At 43.3% G+C, this 19,012-nt stretch overlaps 1 protein-coding gene across 8 annotated transcripts in view; it reads right to left on the bottom strand.

Annotated features, from left to right (window-relative positions):
* Positions 1–18,163, bottom strand: part of LOC126191207 (protein grainyhead-like) — a 324,436-nt gene extending 306,273 nt beyond the window's left edge. For 6 of the 8 annotated variants that reach the window (XM_049932008.1, XM_049932007.1, XM_049932001.1 and 3 more), the window contains exon 1: positions 4,969–5,046. In XM_049932008.1, coding sequence (XP_049787965.1) covers positions 4,969–5,009 — 41 coding nt within the window. In that variant the 5' untranslated portion in view covers positions 5,010–5,046. Of the gene's footprint in view, positions 1–4,968; positions 5,047–14,192; positions 14,624–17,909 lie in introns of those variants that run through there. The other 2 variants (XM_049932006.1, XM_049932003.1) reach the window with 2 other exon arrangements.
* Between the last annotated feature and the right edge of the window lie 849 nt (positions 18,164–19,012).

Genomic DNA, 19,012 nt, shown 5'->3' with positions numbered 1-19,012 from the left:
GGTGTGGGCGAGCGGTTCTAGGCACTACAGTCTGGAAACGCGCTACCGCTACGGTCGTAGGTTCGAATCCTGCCTCGGGCATGGATGTGTGTGATGTCCTTAGGTTAGGTAGGTTTAAGTAGTTCTAAGTTCTAGGGGACTGATGACCTCAGAAGTTAAGTACCATAGTGCGCAGAGCCATTTGAACCATACTAACAAAATGTAGCAACAAGCAAGGTCATAGAGCTTATCAATGACCGACGTAGAATTCATACAGGAGATGCTTGTCAAAGGTCTTGTGATAAATTCTTTACGCTCCTGAGAGGAAAAATGTCGCCGAAACATTTCAGAATTTATACCTTTATTTTCTAGAGAAAATATATGCTTGCAAACACATGGAACAATACCTAGAATGCTTAATGATTTGTGTCTTGTTTCCTGTGATAAGTGCAAATAAATACGAAAATTATTTCTCTCATAAAATAATTCTGACTTTTTCACTGTTGAAATAATTGTCATTAAGACACGTTTATCTATTTAACTTTTTATTTATACGTAGTGTGGACTTTTTATCTGTGAACCGTAAATACCTTTTTGTTTTTAGATATTTTGTCCCTCTTATAGGAGAACTCTAAAAGGAAAAAATACAACGGAAACAAATCAAACAACGCAATAAAGTTGAAGAACATATGACAGCAAAAATCAAGAAGTCTTAAGATCGAAATCGTGATACCAAAGCGAAATAACCGTCAGGATTGTAAACTAGCATAGCCTCTCCAAGAAGGCGCCAACTACCGACTCCAATAGATTAAATGGCACTTTGACGATTTTACTCTTTTGCCTTAAACATCGCCAGATTTTTTTTTTTTGTTATCGAGTACAAAGTTTATTTCAACACATTCTTCCCCCTCAGCTGTATTTGTTGGTACTTTATTCGCTATTGATTTCTAAGCCTTATACGGCTTCCGCAGACACTTAGGCAAAGGTATCGAAATGGTATGCACAGGCAAGAATATATGGTTGGTAGCTCAGCTTTCTCTAACGTGGTAAATACAAGACTCACATAAATATATTTGCCGCATTAGAGGTTGCTGTGACACAGTAACAACGTGCACTTGCGCGTATAAACCAGTTCGGTAACAATGCCTAAGTAACTGAAGATGAAGCCGTAAAGGGCTTCAACATCAACTGCAAATAAAATAAACAACAAATATTGTTGAGAATAAAATGATTAGAAATTAGCCATTGTGCTCAGTAACAACATATATCTTGCCTCAATAGTATTCAGATGTTTTTGACTGTGATGCAGCAAAGTTCAAATAATCTACTAACAGGTAGCGCAGATTGTTTCTGCTCACATTATGAAATAACTTTGTCCATGTTATCTTATGAATATTTTATAAAATATTTGCAATGTACTGGCTTATTTTCATGACTTACAAAAGATGGGACATGAGTCTAACTTTTAAAAAATATTATGTTTATTAATATCCGACAAATTTAGCACTGGTTATGTTAATTTTGTAAGGATCTCATGAGTCAAATTATACAGAAGCAACACGAGGTCCATGACATAGGCATGACGGTTTGAGAATCTTATTTTTCTCGCTTTCCACAGAGCATAATCACAAAAAGTAAACTGTACGTTGTAGAAGATTATTATTATTTTTCTTCTAACCACGATACGACTTGGAATCATGAAACAGTTCAACTGTTAAGTACATTACGGTGCAAGGAAGTCTTCGCACCTGTAACATAATGCGTAAAATTAGAGTAGGTGGAGGAAATGAAAACTAAAACACTAGTATCCTTTCAGGTGGTAAGCGAGAGTGAAAATCGAAGATCTAATGACCAGAGAGCGAATTTATGCCGAAGCTTGGATCAGCTGAAGACAAGAGGACACAGAGCTAAAATATATTAGGAAACGTATCTACATCAATCAGTAAAATGGACTCTGTGTGGCGCGAGAAACAGATCTATTATAAGTGCCCATTACTTATACGACAGAACAACTACACGTTAAGTTGAAATCATTTGATCAGTACAGTTGTCGCGCCAACAACGAAACGAAGCCTGTGTGTGACCTTAGTTAATTGTCTGTATCCCTACAAAATATTTGTCGTTGATGAAATATAAATATGATCTAGAAAATCAGTCTTAACTCATCAAATACGCTAGGAAAATAAGAAACTAAATAAATTGATATTCGTTAAATAAAAATGGGTTTTATGTCCACTTTGGAGCAGTCATCTTAATTTTGTGCGTTTAGGGCAGGCATTGTGACAATTTCTGCTTTCCTTTGCAGCACAACAGCGGAAACTATATATACTAACTACAAGCGTCAAAGATAAAAATGCGTAAGGTTCATATTTACGTATTTTTTAAAACATTTGACCAGTCAAACTGAGTTTTAAGCTACAAATCTGTATATAACAAATATTCGCTAAAAGATATTTTGTTGTCATTACATTCATTGCTAAAGTTACAAAATAACTGTTTCAGTTCCAGCAATTTGTTAATGACAAAAATAATATTATTTAAATATTTTGTTCATTATTATTCATAGCCCAATGTCAGTAATTCGGACAGGCTTAGGTAAGTGCAAATTCCAGCAAAGCTTTTGCTGATTTTATCTATTACAAATGGTTCAGAAATTCGGACTGGCTTAGGTAAATGTAAATTCCAGGAAAGCTTTTGCTGTTAACTGTTCAAGGCTAATGTGCGTGTTGTATGAAAACAACAAAAAACTGCAATTAACGTGATACGATTTTTAGTACATAGTACACATTAACTTAATACACGGAAATAAAATACGCCGCAGTTTTCGGTAACAGTAGCATAAAATTTACACAAACATTTGCAAATTCACTAGAAGTAGGACTGAAGTAAAAAGAAAATTAAAAAAAAAAAACCACCGTTGACAACTGGATGAAAGAAGAACTAGAACAGCAAGTTACTCGAAATAGCCCTGTTAGCCCGCATCTCGTGGTCGTGCGGTAGCGTTCTCGCTTCCCACGCCCGGGTTCCCGGGTTCGATTCCCGGCGGGGTCCGGGATTTTCTCTGCCTCGTGATGGCTGGGTGTTGTGTGCTGTCCTTAGGTTAGTTAGGTTTAAGTAGTTCTAAGTTCTAGGGGACTGATGACCATAGATGTTAAGTCCCATAGTGCTCAGAGCCATTTGAAATAGCCTTGCAATCAGTTTACCGGCGCAAAACTTCACCCAAATCGCTCCCAAAGGTCCTTTTATGAATGTTATTCGAAACAGAAGAAAGAGAATATTATTCAGTAGCTACAGAGGATTAGCTCCGTAATAGTCAAACTGTTTTTTACACAGGCGCTTCCCATATTCGGAGTTAGCATATTTCCGATTACGCACGCGTTCATCGTTGATTAAAAACACACAGCAAATCCTGACCGTACGGGGCTGAAATGCGTTTGGGACAAACTACGGCATACTCAGCCGATTGCGGTGTCCATCTGGTAAAATCATATTCACTAGCAGTTGTCCCCACTTAGCTGATAACGTGTTCGATTTTATGCCGAGGAACAACTTTTTCAGCCTTTTTATTTAAGCCAAAACGATCACAATATCCAATATTTATTTCAACAACTGCGAAAAAATATGTATCAACGTTTTCTTCACTAGCGGGAGAATTTCAGATTAATAGTGTAGCAGGCACTAAAAGAAACATACACAAAACCGAACCAAAACAACAGACATAAAAAAATGGTAAGATTGCACAACACTGCAGCTTATAATAATGCACACATCTACTCCATTTGCAAGAAGAGCTGTTTGTCCTCATGAACACACAACGAAAACATTGAAAAGGCCGATAAGGTGGTGCTATTGGGGCACATCAGACATAAGTTGTTTCCATAGCAACATAACGTTTCGCGAAACGACAATAACATAACCTCTGTACCAAACATATGTTAAGATGACAGGAAGCGTAATTAAACTGACGAAGACCTGTGACTTCGTAAAGTTAGCTGTGCTACACCGCAGCATCTCGGCCTGCGGTAGACTATTTCTCCACACGATGAAAGTCGCTTCTCTTCACCCGACAGTGTACATTACTAAAATAACAACGCCACCTATTGTAGCTGACCATCTCTTCTAAAACTGGCGCAAGAGATACGAAACAGGATTTTCTTCGTAGCATGGGGCCATATCTACTGGTACTTTGGTAAGATGGGAAGTATATATGAGGTTCTGAGTTGCGACTGATCTGTTTCGAAATGATTTAATTCGGACTGTTGCGTGTCAAACCCCGCCGTATGGGAGCCACTTTAAACGAGTGAGCGCCTTCACACCACACAGCCTACCTTATGCCCACGCGCACTTACGTAACAGTTTTACGTAACGTTCTCGAGACAGGAGGCGCATCTCCGAAAATTCAGCGCAGAATCTTATAAACAACGTTTCTAAGATAAGCTAATCACTTGAGAACCAAGTAATATCTTCAGCGAGAAATCGTTTTTCGTGCTTGTACAACTATTAATGGTCATCATCAGTGCAACGTGACAAGTGTAGCGTCATCGGTGCACAGAAATAAACACGCAGTCGCTCGCACTCGACAGCTCAGTACAGTTTGGCATTGACCGGAAAAGAACGTTTGAGTCACTGACGCGGAGTTCGTGCTGACGCATCGCAACTTCGGACACTCGTACTACGCGCCATTCGATTTTCCGCCGCGTTTGCGCGGCTCATTCACACGCACGGGCACAAACAGATACGTTAGCCAGTGGACGACGTCGGCTCACTGGGACATTCCCACAACCCGCATGACGACCTCATTTGCACAACAATACCGGCCGAGAGCTTTTACGAGCGCGGTCTGTCATTCACAACACGGCCATTCACGGCGCAAATTACTCCCGCAGCCCGAACTGCCGCGTTCACTGCTCGTAATGCTCTTTTCACGGCACAGGAGGCGGAGGCGGCGGCGGAGCACGCTGAGTGGCAAGGCAGCTTGCCGGCGCGTACCGGTAATCGATGACGGCAGGGCGTGCGACCACGGCGCTCATGCTGACTCCGGCGACGTGGTGTGTCCGCGGCCGCGCTCGCGGCCCAACTGACGCCAGCGCCGCCCGCGCTACGCCGCCGCCGCCCTCACGACCCGCCCATTGGCTGGCCGCCGGCCAGAAGGGGCGGCCCGGCGCGCACCATTGGCCGGCCCGCTAACTGTTTTCCAGCGCGACGCGCATGCGCAAAATTAATCGCGCTGCTCGTTTCCGGGTTGCGTCGCCTGCCGTGCAAATCATCGACGCCAGGACCCTGCCGTCCGCGCGAGTACTATCTACGTCGCATCGCACTCCAGTAGTCCGTCTGTCCGAGACGCCAGTTCGGGGGCCCGCTTCCAACGGGTCACATTTTATCGAGACGTATTTTCTCCTTATTTCTCCACATCAGTCACAGCCAAGTCCCTGGTTAGACTCCCATCGACCATCCCCGGATTGTTGAGATGTCTGCCACGATGTCCACTCACTGCCGCGAGTCGTCGGGGAAACAGATAAACATTATTTTCTATTTATGCTAATTATGGTACACAAAATTTCACATCGGGTGATTAATTTTGATGTATGATGACCATCTTCAGGCATACGACGAGTATTTTCCTAGCATAACTCTGTACGGCTATAGAGGTTCATATGTTTCGCCAAAATGCGCGAGGAATTCAAATTCACGGCGAAGTTGAACTGCAAACGCTTTGTCGTGAAATGTAAATTCCTCGCGCATCTTGGTGTACGTCTCCAGAACTGTACAAAGGTATGGCCATCATAGACCGAAATTAATAAGCTGCTGCAAATTTGTGTGGTTCTTACGGAATAAATAAAAAATAACCGTTCCTTAATCATTTTGAATTTTTCCTGCGACTTCGTTGCAACTCGTGAAATTAACATCAACACTACAGATACACGGAAAAGTCCAACAACCGTTAATCCTACGTTACTAAACCCTTGTAAAATTTACGAATTTAGTTGGCACCAATTCGGGGTTCCCACTAATCTGGTATTGTCAGTATAGAGTGTGAAACAGTGCACTTCGTACTTATTTTGTATGTGGCATACCACTGGTGACCTTCTAATTATGATTAATTAGTGCATATACTATAAATTATGACTTCCTTCGAATAAAATACTTCCCGGGTTCGATTCCCGGCGGGGTCAGGGATTTTCTCCGCCTCGTGATGACTGGGTGTTGTGTGATGTCCTTAGGTTAGTTAGGTTTAAGTAGTTCTAAGTTCTAGGGGACTGATGACCATAGATGTTAAGTCCAATTGTGCTCAGAGCCATTTGAACCATTTTTTTAAATAAAATACGGAGCAGTACGAGGCTGTACAGTCTCACACCGCTATTTAATATATCGGCATTACCGACATTACAAGGCAATGCGAGCAAGAAAATCTCTTATGAGATAAGCTTAGAGTTATCGTCACTAGCTGCAGACGGGGAACGTCCCTGGTTCGATTCGCAACACATAACGTCTTTTTCCGCTCTTCGGATTTCTGTGACGATGCCCACTCTGTCTCATTAGGTCAATGAGATACCTCTTGAAGAAATAAACATTGGCATAAGCATTAAAAAGCTTGATTAAATGGAACAAGTGCAGCAATGACTAATTGAAGGGTGAGACAAGTATGTAGACCATCAACCTCTACATTTTTATGCATATACTGACGAACTCTGTGGCAAAGGAAGCTTAAAGTTAACATCTGGATAAAGTCAATTCCAACAAGAAAGGTACGTAGATAAGATACTAATTATGGGTGACCAGATAATATACTGACAATGACCATGATTATGCAATACGTCCCTTTCGTTATATGTGGAAGAACTGTCATTTGAAAATATCGGAATATGACTCAAAATTTGTCACCTTCGAAAGAAAGTACACGGTACACAGCAAGGCAGTCGCCACTGAACGCATTAGATGAATATCAAATGAAGTGTGTCGCTATACGGAGTAAGATACGCGATAATGACAGAAAACATTTTAGAAAGTAATGGTTTCTCCAGTATTAATATTCGATAGCGATCGTAGACAATAAATGAAGAGCAGAGATAAAAAATACAGTCAACGGAAATGAATTTGTAACAAGGACGATGGGTTATAACCTTAGAAACGAAATGGAGGTTAGTGATACAAAGGCCGCATTAAAATATACTTCAGAAACAGGAGCAGTTCGGAGAAATGCTAGCAACATATCGAAAGAACGATTGATCAGTAAGTAATAAACGTAGGCCACATAGAGTAAACAGCGGTAATTCCACAAAAAGATTGCTGAAATGAGAACAGGAATGGTCTTTAGTCACGGGAAGAAGCACAGAGGTAGTATCAAGGCGGAAGGTTGCACTACGCTGCAAGTAATTCGATACTTATTTGATCGTCGTCTCAAAGTTGGCACATGCACACCCATCCGGACCTCAGCACATAGTGTAACAGTCACCTTTGTTCGTAACCACAAATACGTATCATATTCTATATCAACACACTGTGATAGTTAAGGCTTTGGTTTCATTTTCCGAACAGCAGGTATCAAAACAACTGTTGACAGTATCGACTTAAGTTTACTGCAGTTCACTTAAATAGTATCATGCGAATGCCTGGATAATTCCAAAAACATAACCATGTACATACTAGTGTGTTCCGGCTCTATTGACTCACATGTCGACAGGGTGCTCACGTCCGACGTTAACGTTTTCTTCTTTCCATATAAGCAATAATCATGTGTTTAATCTATCTACTGCTGTATATCTTAATCAGTGTCCACTTGGAAGGAAGCTAATGGCGTCCTCCTTAGATTTATCGGCCACACACCCACTAATAAATTCATCACCTTCAAGGGACAGCATATAAAAGACAGGAAAAACAGTAATGAGACCTAGAATGACTCTTTCTTATGCCAACAGCTGCACAGGCTGCACGAAAAGCGGCTTTCCATGAGACCAAAGGCAATCAGATTTCTTACAATGATTTCATAGAAATAATTAAGTGGGATCTTTCTCAAAACTTGTTGTACTTCTACTTTGAAAGAGCTGTTCTTTCAAACAAATATCGCTGGAATCCTATACAGATTTCCAGAATAGATCGACGCACAGCTTCCCGTGATGGAAACCACCGAACAAACAGTCGAAAAGTGTCGGTTCATTCACCTGTTCAATCAAATAAATGTTTCATTTAAATTAACCTACAGCTACATGTTGAACTGCCGTAAACCAAATCGGGTTATAAAATTTTTCCTGATGTAATCTATTAAGAAATGCAGCACTTAATTTCATTTGAGTTTTCTATAGCAATACTGCTGCGGCAAGACAGCGTGATGTAGGTGTACCAGAATATGGCGATTCAATAAATGCAGCATAGATGTACTCATGTAATACTTGTTGTTTATGTCCACAAGAAGATTAACCTTAAATTGCTGGAAATTGCTAACATTGCTCGATCTGCTTTTCCATCTTGCTTCTTTATTTAGCGACTATAGATCCTCACGGGTACCGATGTTGTCCACCGAATCACTCGTGTCGTTGGAATAAAACTACAGCATTAGATTATTATTAACAGTTAGCAAAATGACAGATCTGGTTGCTCAAAATCTATTACATTCGACGATAAGGTGGTAGAAGAGATAATTTGTAATCTATTGTTTCTCAGCTAACGACCGTTCCATTATTATTATTATTATTATTATTATAGCCAAGATCATGCCATTTACTTGTGGTTTAATCCTAATGCCAATAATTGAGCCACACACTATATCAGCACGGTATAGAATAGGCGTGCATTGAGTGTTCTCTTGCTTTCAAGGAGGGAAAATCTCGTATACCATATCTTCGTGTTTAATAACTATCTGCACAATTCATACCATTAACTGGCGGTACACAAAAAAACCGCTACAACTACAGGCTTGGGCTGGCTGTGTTCACCGGGTAGCCTACACAGATTGCAGTCAGGCGCACGCAGTGCCCGCAAAACTCATGAGTGAATTTTATAACAAGTTTGTTGCGCTTAACACTGTTCCACGAATCCTAAACCGAGATGATCGCGCACGCCTTCATTCTAGGTTCACGATGAACAAATAAATAACGTAAATAAATTCCCACAATATACCAATACAACGGGACCAAATTAGCGTCTGCATATCCACACAGGTCTCTTAATTTATTTAAAAGCGTCATTGAACACACTCTCAAGCAACCATAAAACAATCACGAAATAGCCATCTAAGAGAATTAATACCAAACATCCCCCAAGCATACAGAACTACGCTGGAAAAAAGACATGGTGGCTTGTGGGAATGCCACAAAGGTATTGTCCGAAAAAAAATTAGCATATGTTGTATAAGCGGCAATAATTTTAAACCACTTGATATACGAAAATTATGGGGGACACATAAACAGAATGAGATTTCAGCAAACTTCACTGTTAAAACGTCTGATACGCGCTAAAAAAATAAAGGAAAAGCTTATTCATTTATTGTTCCTATCTGAGATAATGACAAGGAATAGTAATTATTCTCCTTGCTGTCAAAGAACAAATAAGAGAGACATCATTATTTTGGTCGTGGGCAGTAAATTTTGGTGACAGCAAAAGGGTACTCCCATGTCGTCACAGGATCGGTTAAGAAGCGACAGCACGTGGTGTGGCATTAACGTAAAGCTGTGCGACAGCGTGAGAAATTCCTAAAATCCCATTCAATGACGTATCGTCAGTGACATTGATTATCTGCACACTTCATATCGCGAAGCTAGGAAGGCTATATTTCTCTGGCTAGGAATCGGCAGCTGCCAGCGGCACTGTACATAGCCTCAAAGCGACTGCTTCGCACGGCTTGTGCTGCCACCTGGCGGAAGGACGCCGAACACTCGCCACCCTGTTACGTAAAAGGCCCGCCCCGGAAGAAACTGCGCGGCTTAGCAACTGCCTGTCATTTCTCGCACAAAAACGTTTTATTGCCCAAACGCCGTAACTACATATCCGACGATAAATAAAAGCAGAAGGAAGAAACTACGGTACATCATACTTTGAAAACAGTAGAAGTGTTGCAATTTTCAAATGAATTGTTCTACAGGCAATGCGAAAGTGGACTTATAACAGAGACAAGAACTTACACTGAACTGAGATGGCAGAGAACAACGTAAATTAGCTAATCGAAGATGTGTCGGCTGAGCATGGAGATCAATCTTCTAAATAAAATGTAAGAAAAATTTTAAAAAATAAATAAAACTTAGTTTTACACATGCATAAAAATTTATTTCATGTTTTCTGTCCTCTCGTTATTTTGAAAGGCTTGTTGCTGTTGTGGTCTTCAGTCCGAAGACTAGTTTGACGCAGCTCTCCACACTACTCTATTTTGTGCAAGCCTCTTCATCTCCGTATAACTATTTCAGTCTATATCCTTTTGAACCCACTTAGCGTGTTAATGTCTTGGTCTCCTTCTACAATTTTTTACCCTCCCCCCACTGTCTCCCACACGCAAATACACAAGTCCCTCCAATACTAAATTGTTGATCCCTTGATATCTCAGAATATGTCCTATCAACCGACCCCCTTGTTTAATAAAATAATGTCACAAATTTCTTTTCTCCGTAGATCTTCTCAGTACCTCCTTAATTGTTATATGGTTTACCGATCTGATGTTCTGCGTCTTTCTGTAGTATCACACTACGAAAGCTTCTATTCACCTCTTATATGAATAATTTATCCTCCACGCTTCACTTCCAGACGAGGCTACACTGCAGACAAATACCTACAGAAAAGATTTCCTAACATCTAAATCTATATTAGATTTCAACAAGTTTCTTTTTTTGTAGAAACTCTTTTCTTACCATTACCAGTCTGCATTTTATTTCCTCTCTACTTCGGTCGTCACCAGTTATGTTACTGCCCAAATATCAGAATTCATGTGCTACCCTTAGTATCTCGTTTCCTGACCTAATTACCCGAGCATCGTGTGATTTAATTCGACTACACGCCATTACTCTTGTTTCGTTTATCTTAATCTTCATCTTGTATAATTGTTGTTAAGCGATTGTCGAACCAGAACGATTAACTGTATGTGGCGTCACTGACGGAACTCCGAGTTTCGAATCTTAAGCGTCAATTCGTGGACCACATCTAACTAATCAGAAGAGGAATATTTATTAAACAAGGGCAATTTGCTCGCTTTCGATTATAAATAAGAAAAAAACTACAAAAAATATATTCTATGACGAAAGAGGAAGGTGCATCATAGCAAAACAGCTCATGTACCTGCACATTTCCGGCAACACTATTGTAGCTGTTTGGCAGGGCATTCATGGTTCACACGTAAGTGGACAGTCCATTGATTCCTGAATGGCGTCAGTAAATGCTTCTGTTCGTCGTTGGTGAAACAAGGTGGCAAGGCAGTCCGCAACAACACCGAAGCATGCACAATAACAAACCATCAATCACGTCGCGAAAAATGAGAAATCGTAGTAACAACAATGCTTATTAGAAAGCAAACACGTCATGGTTTTCGTCAGTCTCTTTCATAGTTATGAACAGTCAAACACGGTTGTACACACGAGAGGAACGTGCGCTAATTCTTCTCACGCGATCACCGCTGTAATTTCCCTCGCGCAAGTTTTACGTAAAGCTCTATTAGAAAACACCCTAGGCATCTGTTTATATCAACAGGAAGTACATCAAGTTGCGAAACATTCCTGACTAGTGACAGCTTTATGTCTGAAGTCGGCCCAATTTTGATTGCAATCACGGAATCAGGGAATAGCGTTAAAGGCAACAAGGTGATCAAAAACGCAACAAAACTGTATTGTATTTCGAATGATATACAAAAAATATTCTGGGAAGTACGAAAACATGTGGTATTTTATCTATCGAGAATTGTCTTGCTGGCAACGCGATAAGACTGGTGAATGAAGTAATACTATAGCCAGCGCGTTTCGATTAAACGGCATGAGAGATACTTGTAAACTCATGAGACGATCGTCGCATACAACAAATATGTGTTATTGGTTTCCTTCTCTGAAACAGTTGTGGCGGTCGTAGGGGAAAAAGACGATGATCATACTTTCGCATATGCCTAATCTCGCTGATATTTGCTTTGAGGTCCTTATGAGTATCACATAGCAGAACCAGCACATCATCCTAAACTTGCGTCATGGAGTCAGATGACAATGCACAGCAGTGTTTGCTTGGTTGTACGGAAACAAGCAATAGATACAACATCTGAGGGTTACAGGGCGTCTAATCGCAATGTGCTTGGGCGGTGGTACATTTTTGTTATGGTAAGTGCGCTCAGTTCACTAGCTTCTCCTGTTTAGGATCAGATGACCGTCATGGGAGCTTTGAATGAGCGGGAAAGAGACATATAAATGCTCAACAACTAGCAGTGAAATTCAGTACAAGAATGATGTGGACAGCATGAAAAGATTTTTCTCTGAAGATTCCATCTCCCAAGATCAGTGAAAAATGCCGTTACTTCTCATACACATCTCGCGGTTGATGACAGAATTGAGAAATTGAAGAAGTATGAACACGTGTCAGAGCACTTTTCATGCGTACGTACGTAAACATGTTACGAACTGACATTCGTTATGCTGAGATACTCTAAAGCCTCCGCCGTATGAGCAATGCAAAAGCACATGAAGATTTGGGCGTGAAAGACAGATTTTTTAAAGCTTACATTTGTATCTCGCATCAATGTGATTAGTATAACAATTTTAAACTGTGTCTCGGATACAGCTTCTCGTAACTTGCCATTAGCACTTCACGCGCGAAAAGTTTCCCGCCTAAGACCACTAGACCAGCTATACTGAATAAATTGCTCATTTATAAGGCTACTGCTAAGTATTTCACACCAAACGGATTGACATGCTACTGGGCTTTATTAGAGCTTTAATAATAGACTTTTATTCACAAATTCGTGTCACAGAGAAGCTATATATTCTCAATATCGTTGCGATGAACACTAAAACACTGACGTTACCAACGTAACAAACGGGACAATGAATACGTTTTAGGCACACAGGAAATTTACAATTTTTTGACGTCAGCAGTCACGCCCCAAACCGCAAAAAAAAAGAAATATTGGGCACAAGAAAATACTGAACTACTGAACGAAACTGACTGATGCTAGCCACTGTTTTTCAGCATTTATTTATATACCACACTATTTTCGAAATCCCTCCGTCTTCAGTGGAGACATACACATATTATGTCGTAACATTTCCATGTTTATGAGGCTTGCTCGTGAGAAAGAGTGACGGTGACTGTGAAAATATTTTTAAGACAAATCGTCAAATCCCTCGTCAATTCTCGTTTGACACATGGATAATAACAATACGTGAATATGAAACGGCTGAACAAAAATTTGTGTGTTTCGATGATGAGTGAAGATGTTGTCGCTGTGGATAAGAAAGCTCAAAACTGGTAACGTTTGTTAATGATCATACTAATAAGTGACTCGCCACCTGCTTCGAAATGACAGTGGCATGTATTGAGACTTCAACAAAAGAATTCGATTTGCAAGATTCTGTACATGTCTCTGCCTAATGCACGCTATCGGCATTGTTGCGACGAACACTAGAAAATCGGCGTTCACACTGACAGACGATCAGTACGTTTTAGGCAAACGAGAAATTTCCAATTGTGGGACACAACCAAATACGCACAAAAAACCGATGACGTACTGGACGAACTAAACAAGAGCTAGGCACGATTTTTTGCCATTTATTGATACAGCACACTAGTTTTGTCATCTCTCACTTCTTCACTGGAGGCAAATATTTTACGTCTATAAATTTCGATTTTTGTGTGGCTGTATCTTGGAAAAGAGCGATAATGATTATAATGGATTTTTTTATACGCTTGTTGGTCGTCACTTGTGTCGTTGATGACGGTATACAATACACAGACGTGAAGATGCTGCACAAAAATGTGAATGTTTCGATAGAGAGCTCAATTGTTGTTGGTCATCTAAATAAATGGCCAAAAATGTCAAAATTAGCCGATTTCACATCTAGTCACGTGGCGTTTCTAGTTACGGAGCGGTTCACACACGTTAGGGACACGGTATCGAGCCTGCTGGAAACATAAGAACGCACCTCGTCCGTCACACAGGATCGGCAAATAATTTACACAGTCGGCTCTTCTCTCCTGCACGTGTCGACACACGGAAAACGACTTCGCGTCGACGGCTGGCAGTCCCCGGCGCCACGACTTACCACAGGTGGCGGTACAGATGGTTGGGGTACATGGCGGGCACGGTGTGAGCTCAGCGGTCTACAGAGCGGTGGTCAGCCGCGTGCAGGCGCGAGCGCCCGAGTCCATGTCGCCGCCGGGCCGCGTCCCTCGCTCCTGCCGCCGCCGCACTCGCTGTATCGCCCCGTGCTCCGGGCTCCGCTCGCATTCGCAGCACACAAACACTCGCGCTGGAAATCGTTCGCACTGGTCACTCGCGGGTCCGACTTGTTCCGGCTGAAACGCGCACTCGCCCACGTGTTGCTGCTCCGGTCGTCACTGAAGAGACTGCGCGGTCCAGCCGGGTGGTGTGCCGTCACGTGGGCACGAGTGGATGTGGTGCGTACGCGGAAGTGCGTGTTGCCGGGTGCGTGTCCACGTGAGCGCCGGCAGAGCGTGTGACTCGGCTGGTCGTGGGGCTTGCACTGGCCCCGCTAGCCCGGCCGGCGCCGCTACGTGCGGTCGGCAGGGGGCAAAGGGGGGGGGGGGGACCTACCTGGGGGTCACCGCGGCCCGGCCAGCGGCGACACCACCCTATTCACTCTGCTGCCCCCCCTCCCCCAGCCGACCCGTGTCCATCGTCTTCTTCTCTAACCAACCCCCACCTCCTCCATATTGCCTCCCTCCTGTCTCCACTTCCTACTCTTCGGCGCGCGATATCACTGAGCTCGACCGGCCGGCAAAAACACAGCGGCGCATAAATTACCACTTGTCACGATGGGCATTCGCCCCCCCCCCCCCCACCATACCCCACCAAGCCGCACTACGCGAGGAAATAGCCGCTGCACCCCTTGTTGCATGCGAGTGGGGTGGGGTGAGGGGTGAGGGAAGAAGCCGGGAAAACCCACGTCGGCTCATCCACAGCCTGGAAGTGGAGACCATCAGGAATCACATTCATCCTAAGAAGTGCTGCTTCTCAACAGGGCCCTGATAACTACCAGCGGAAATGAAGCTGTAAGTAGTAGCCCCAACTCTTCCCTTCCCCTATCTTTTACATCTCCTTTCCTTACCCATGAAGTCTTAAACATCGCTGTTTTATAAATTACGAACAACTTCAGTTGGAAAGACCACATAGATAAAATTGTGGGGAAGGCGAGCCAAAGGTTGCGTTTCATTGGCAGGACACTCAGAAGATGCAACAAGTGAACTAAAGAGACAGCTTACATTACACTCGTTCGTACTCTGTTAGAATATTGTGTGGGATCCTTACCAGGTGGGATTGACGGAGGACATCGAAAGGGTGCAAAAAAGGGCAGCTCGTTTTGTATTATCACGTAATAGGGGAGAGAGTGTGGCAGATATGATACGCGAGTTGGGATGGAAGTCATTAAAGCAAAGACGTTTTTCGTCGCGGCGGGATCTATTTACGAAATTTCAGTCACCAACTTTCTCTTCCGAATGCGAAAATGTTTTGTTGAGCCTAACCTACATAGGTAGGAATAATCATCAAAATAAAATAAGAGAAATCAGAGCTCGAACAGAAAGGTTTACGTGTTCGTTTTTCTCGCGCGCTGTTCGGGAGTGGAATGGTAGAGAGATAGTATGATTGTGGTTCGATGAACCCTCTGCCAAGCACTTAAATGTGAATTGCAGAGTAATCATGTAGATGTAGAAATGTAACAGGAATGACTTGCGTAGTTGACGACGACTTCGCAGAATCGACCCAATATTTCTCCGTAAGCTTCCCAATAGTAGGAGTGTTATCTGTCACTTACCACTTCTCTCTGTGGCGGTATTCGTTACATTTAAAAAGGTCGAGCTTCTCCGTGGTTCGGCGTTAAACCGTACTACGTCCAGGAAGGGGCTGGGAGAGTTCATTAGTTGGAGGTAGGTAACGGCATACTACCTCCTAGCATAGCACTGTAGAGGTGAAACTAACCTTCTTGCTGATGACAACTTTACCTTAGGCAGTTTAGAAACACACATTTCTCATGAAAGTTTAAGTAATTCTCCCATGACAATGCATGTAACAGTCCACAAAAGAAATCTCACACCCATCAAGAAAATCTGAGATGACGTTGTGATAAATATATGAATGTCATCGTAAACGGTGAATAAAACTTATTCTTTCACACTGCAGTAGGATGACGTAAATTTTTCCATGTGAAATTTAGCTCAGTGACTAAATAGCTAGTTCCAGAAAAGTGAACAGTATCGTACATAATTATTTTGAACGGTTGTGGTTCAAATGGCTCTAAGCACTATGGGACTTAACATCTGAGGTCATCAGTCCCCTGGACTCAGAACTACTTAAACCTAACTAACCTAAGGACATCACACACGTCCATGCCCGAGGCAGGATTCGAACCTGCGACCTAGTAGCCGCGTGGTTCCAGACTGAAGCGCCTAGAACTGCTCGGCCACCGCGGCCGGCGAACGGTAGTGGTGTTCCTACCTCGCTGTCACGTATCTTCTCCTGCTGACACGGTGCTTGTTGCGTACACATTACCTAAGAACGGCAAAGCAGATATCGTTAAAGTTTCCGGGCCTGGCATATTTGGTAGAAGATTCCACTCTTCTAAGCAAAAATTTCGGAGCCTGATCTATTAGTACTTGCTTGGCGCTGCAAACTCAGCCTCAGATGTGAAACCACTGCTCGCATCACCACACAAGAATGAATAGATTTATCTTGGAAATGTTATTAGAATAATGTGTGGACTCGTTAGCGCATCAGTACCATAGGAAGTATGTCTTTTAAGAAAGGATGGTGTTAAAAATCCCGCCGAGGCCATTGAAGTCGGGAGTATTATCCACGGATGGAGTAGGAACCATCTAGACGTTCACCTCGAGTGACAGCAGACAGCCTAAAGCAACACTGTTGTGTCCGGACTATGTATTAAATATTACAACATATCGTTAGGTCATTACCCGAACACCGATATGTGTCAGAAGATCGCCCAGAACACTGTGACGAAGAGCAGAAAACATTCGCGGGTAATAGAACGCCCTAGCTCACCCGCCATCGTTACGAAACGGTCTGGAGCATTGTTAGAACTCCCCAAAAAGTTCTAATGTCATTTAGAAATTGTTCTTCGCTGACAAGGTTTCTCAGACAATTGCACAGTTTTAGCGGTACGAATTCCACTGGTGGATCCGGCAGCATTGTTGTGTTGGGTGCTGTGAACACATTAGGATTGATACCACATTTCGTATGCTTTATGTCCAGTATAAAAAGTGAACGTGGTAACGCTTAAGTGTATGTGAATTACGTAAGGACAAAGTAAACCAAGCTTCGGTGGAAGCTGTGATAGAGTAGCGATGTGTTCCGGCCTGTGACATGTTAATTGTGCCGGTCAGCGAAACGCCTTAACAAACCATTAACAGCTGCATATCTGTCGGTGTTTTTGCGATTCTGGCCACGTAGTACTGAGCTCCCAAAATGTACAGAATTTTTACGACAGTCAGACTTGCGCTGTAGTAAACCACGTGGACTGAATGAAAAGTATTGCAGTATTTCTTCTGACATCTGCCAACATCTGTAGTCAGTTTCTGATAAATTTGTTCTCGTACTCGGACGCGTGGCCGCGAGTCGTCGCGTGAAGAGGAGCGCCAGTGCGATAGTAACAAACGTCGAAGAAGCGCGAATCGGAATCCTTCTGGAAAACGCAGGCAGGAAATACACAAAATCTCATTCAAGCTAAGGGCTCATCATGCTATGTTTTTATTTCAGGGGAGGAGATGGCTAAATTGCGTGCAGGTACCTGACACTGGCGTGTTTTGCCGGCTATTCCGCACCGGCTGAAAACGTGACAGAGTGGGGGAACACAAACTTCCTCCCGTGGCACTGCAGTCTCGATCACCGGTTAGCACTGTCAGGTAGGCGGCACATACACAAACACACACTGCGCGCGGGCGGGACGCACGCCGGCGTCGCGTCACGTTGTTGTGTTGCGGTCAGCCTCCGGCGGTGCAGACGAGTCAGGAGCGATGCGCGCAGCGACGTAAGCGCGTGCGCACTGGACTCCCGGCGCGAGGTGCGCGCCGACCCGGGCCCCCGTGCTGCCGCCTGGCGGCGCGCGACCCGAAACTTCACCCCCCACCACCGCCGCCGCGGCCAGTCTGGACACGGTTGACACTGGGCGGGCGAGTTAACTGTAAGCCGGCCGCTCCCTCCTCTATCTGTCGCGCGTCTTCCGCCAGAGGCAGTTGGCCACTGCTTCCTACTCCCCAGCAGGACACTGCACACAGTGATCGGTTTTATACCTGCTCTAGCATGCGCGGATCTAAGGGGGGTGGAGTAAGTCACGGACCCCATCACCCCCACAAAAAAACTGATGTAGAAAAACGATAATACAGGGTGTCCTGATTACATAAATTGGTAACTCAGGCTAGAAGTAAGATACGAATATGAAACTGGTGTCTAATTGTTTACAAACTATCAAACTTTTTTTCACACATCAGTAAACTTCCACATGAGCACCCTTGGTAGCCCGCAGCACATCTAGGCGATATTGAATTTCCTTCCACACATTAGCCAACATCACTGGAGGGATCGATTCAACGACTGTGGTTATCCGTTGCCGCAGGGTTTCAAGATCTGGTACACGTGTTCGGTAGATCTCGTCCATGACATAACCCCATAAAAAGAAGTCTAATGTGGTTATGCCAGGAGAGCGTGGAGGCCAAACCGTTGGCCCATCACGACCAATCCATCGCCCAGGAAAGGTCATATCGAGATAGGCACGGACGTCCAAACCCCAATGAGGCGGTGCACCGTCTTGCTGAAACAAGACATCGGGGTGATACTGAAGCAGCTGAGGAATAGCATACAGTTGCAACATGTCCAGATACACTGCAGATGTGA

The sequence above is a fragment of the Schistocerca cancellata genome, chromosome 6 (assembly GCF_023864275.1).
Source record: "Schistocerca cancellata isolate TAMUIC-IGC-003103 chromosome 6, iqSchCanc2.1, whole genome shotgun sequence".
NCBI classification, from domain to species: domain Eukaryota; kingdom Metazoa; phylum Arthropoda; class Insecta; order Orthoptera; family Acrididae; genus Schistocerca; species Schistocerca cancellata.
This window is presented reverse-complemented; position numbering and strand designations above follow the sequence as displayed.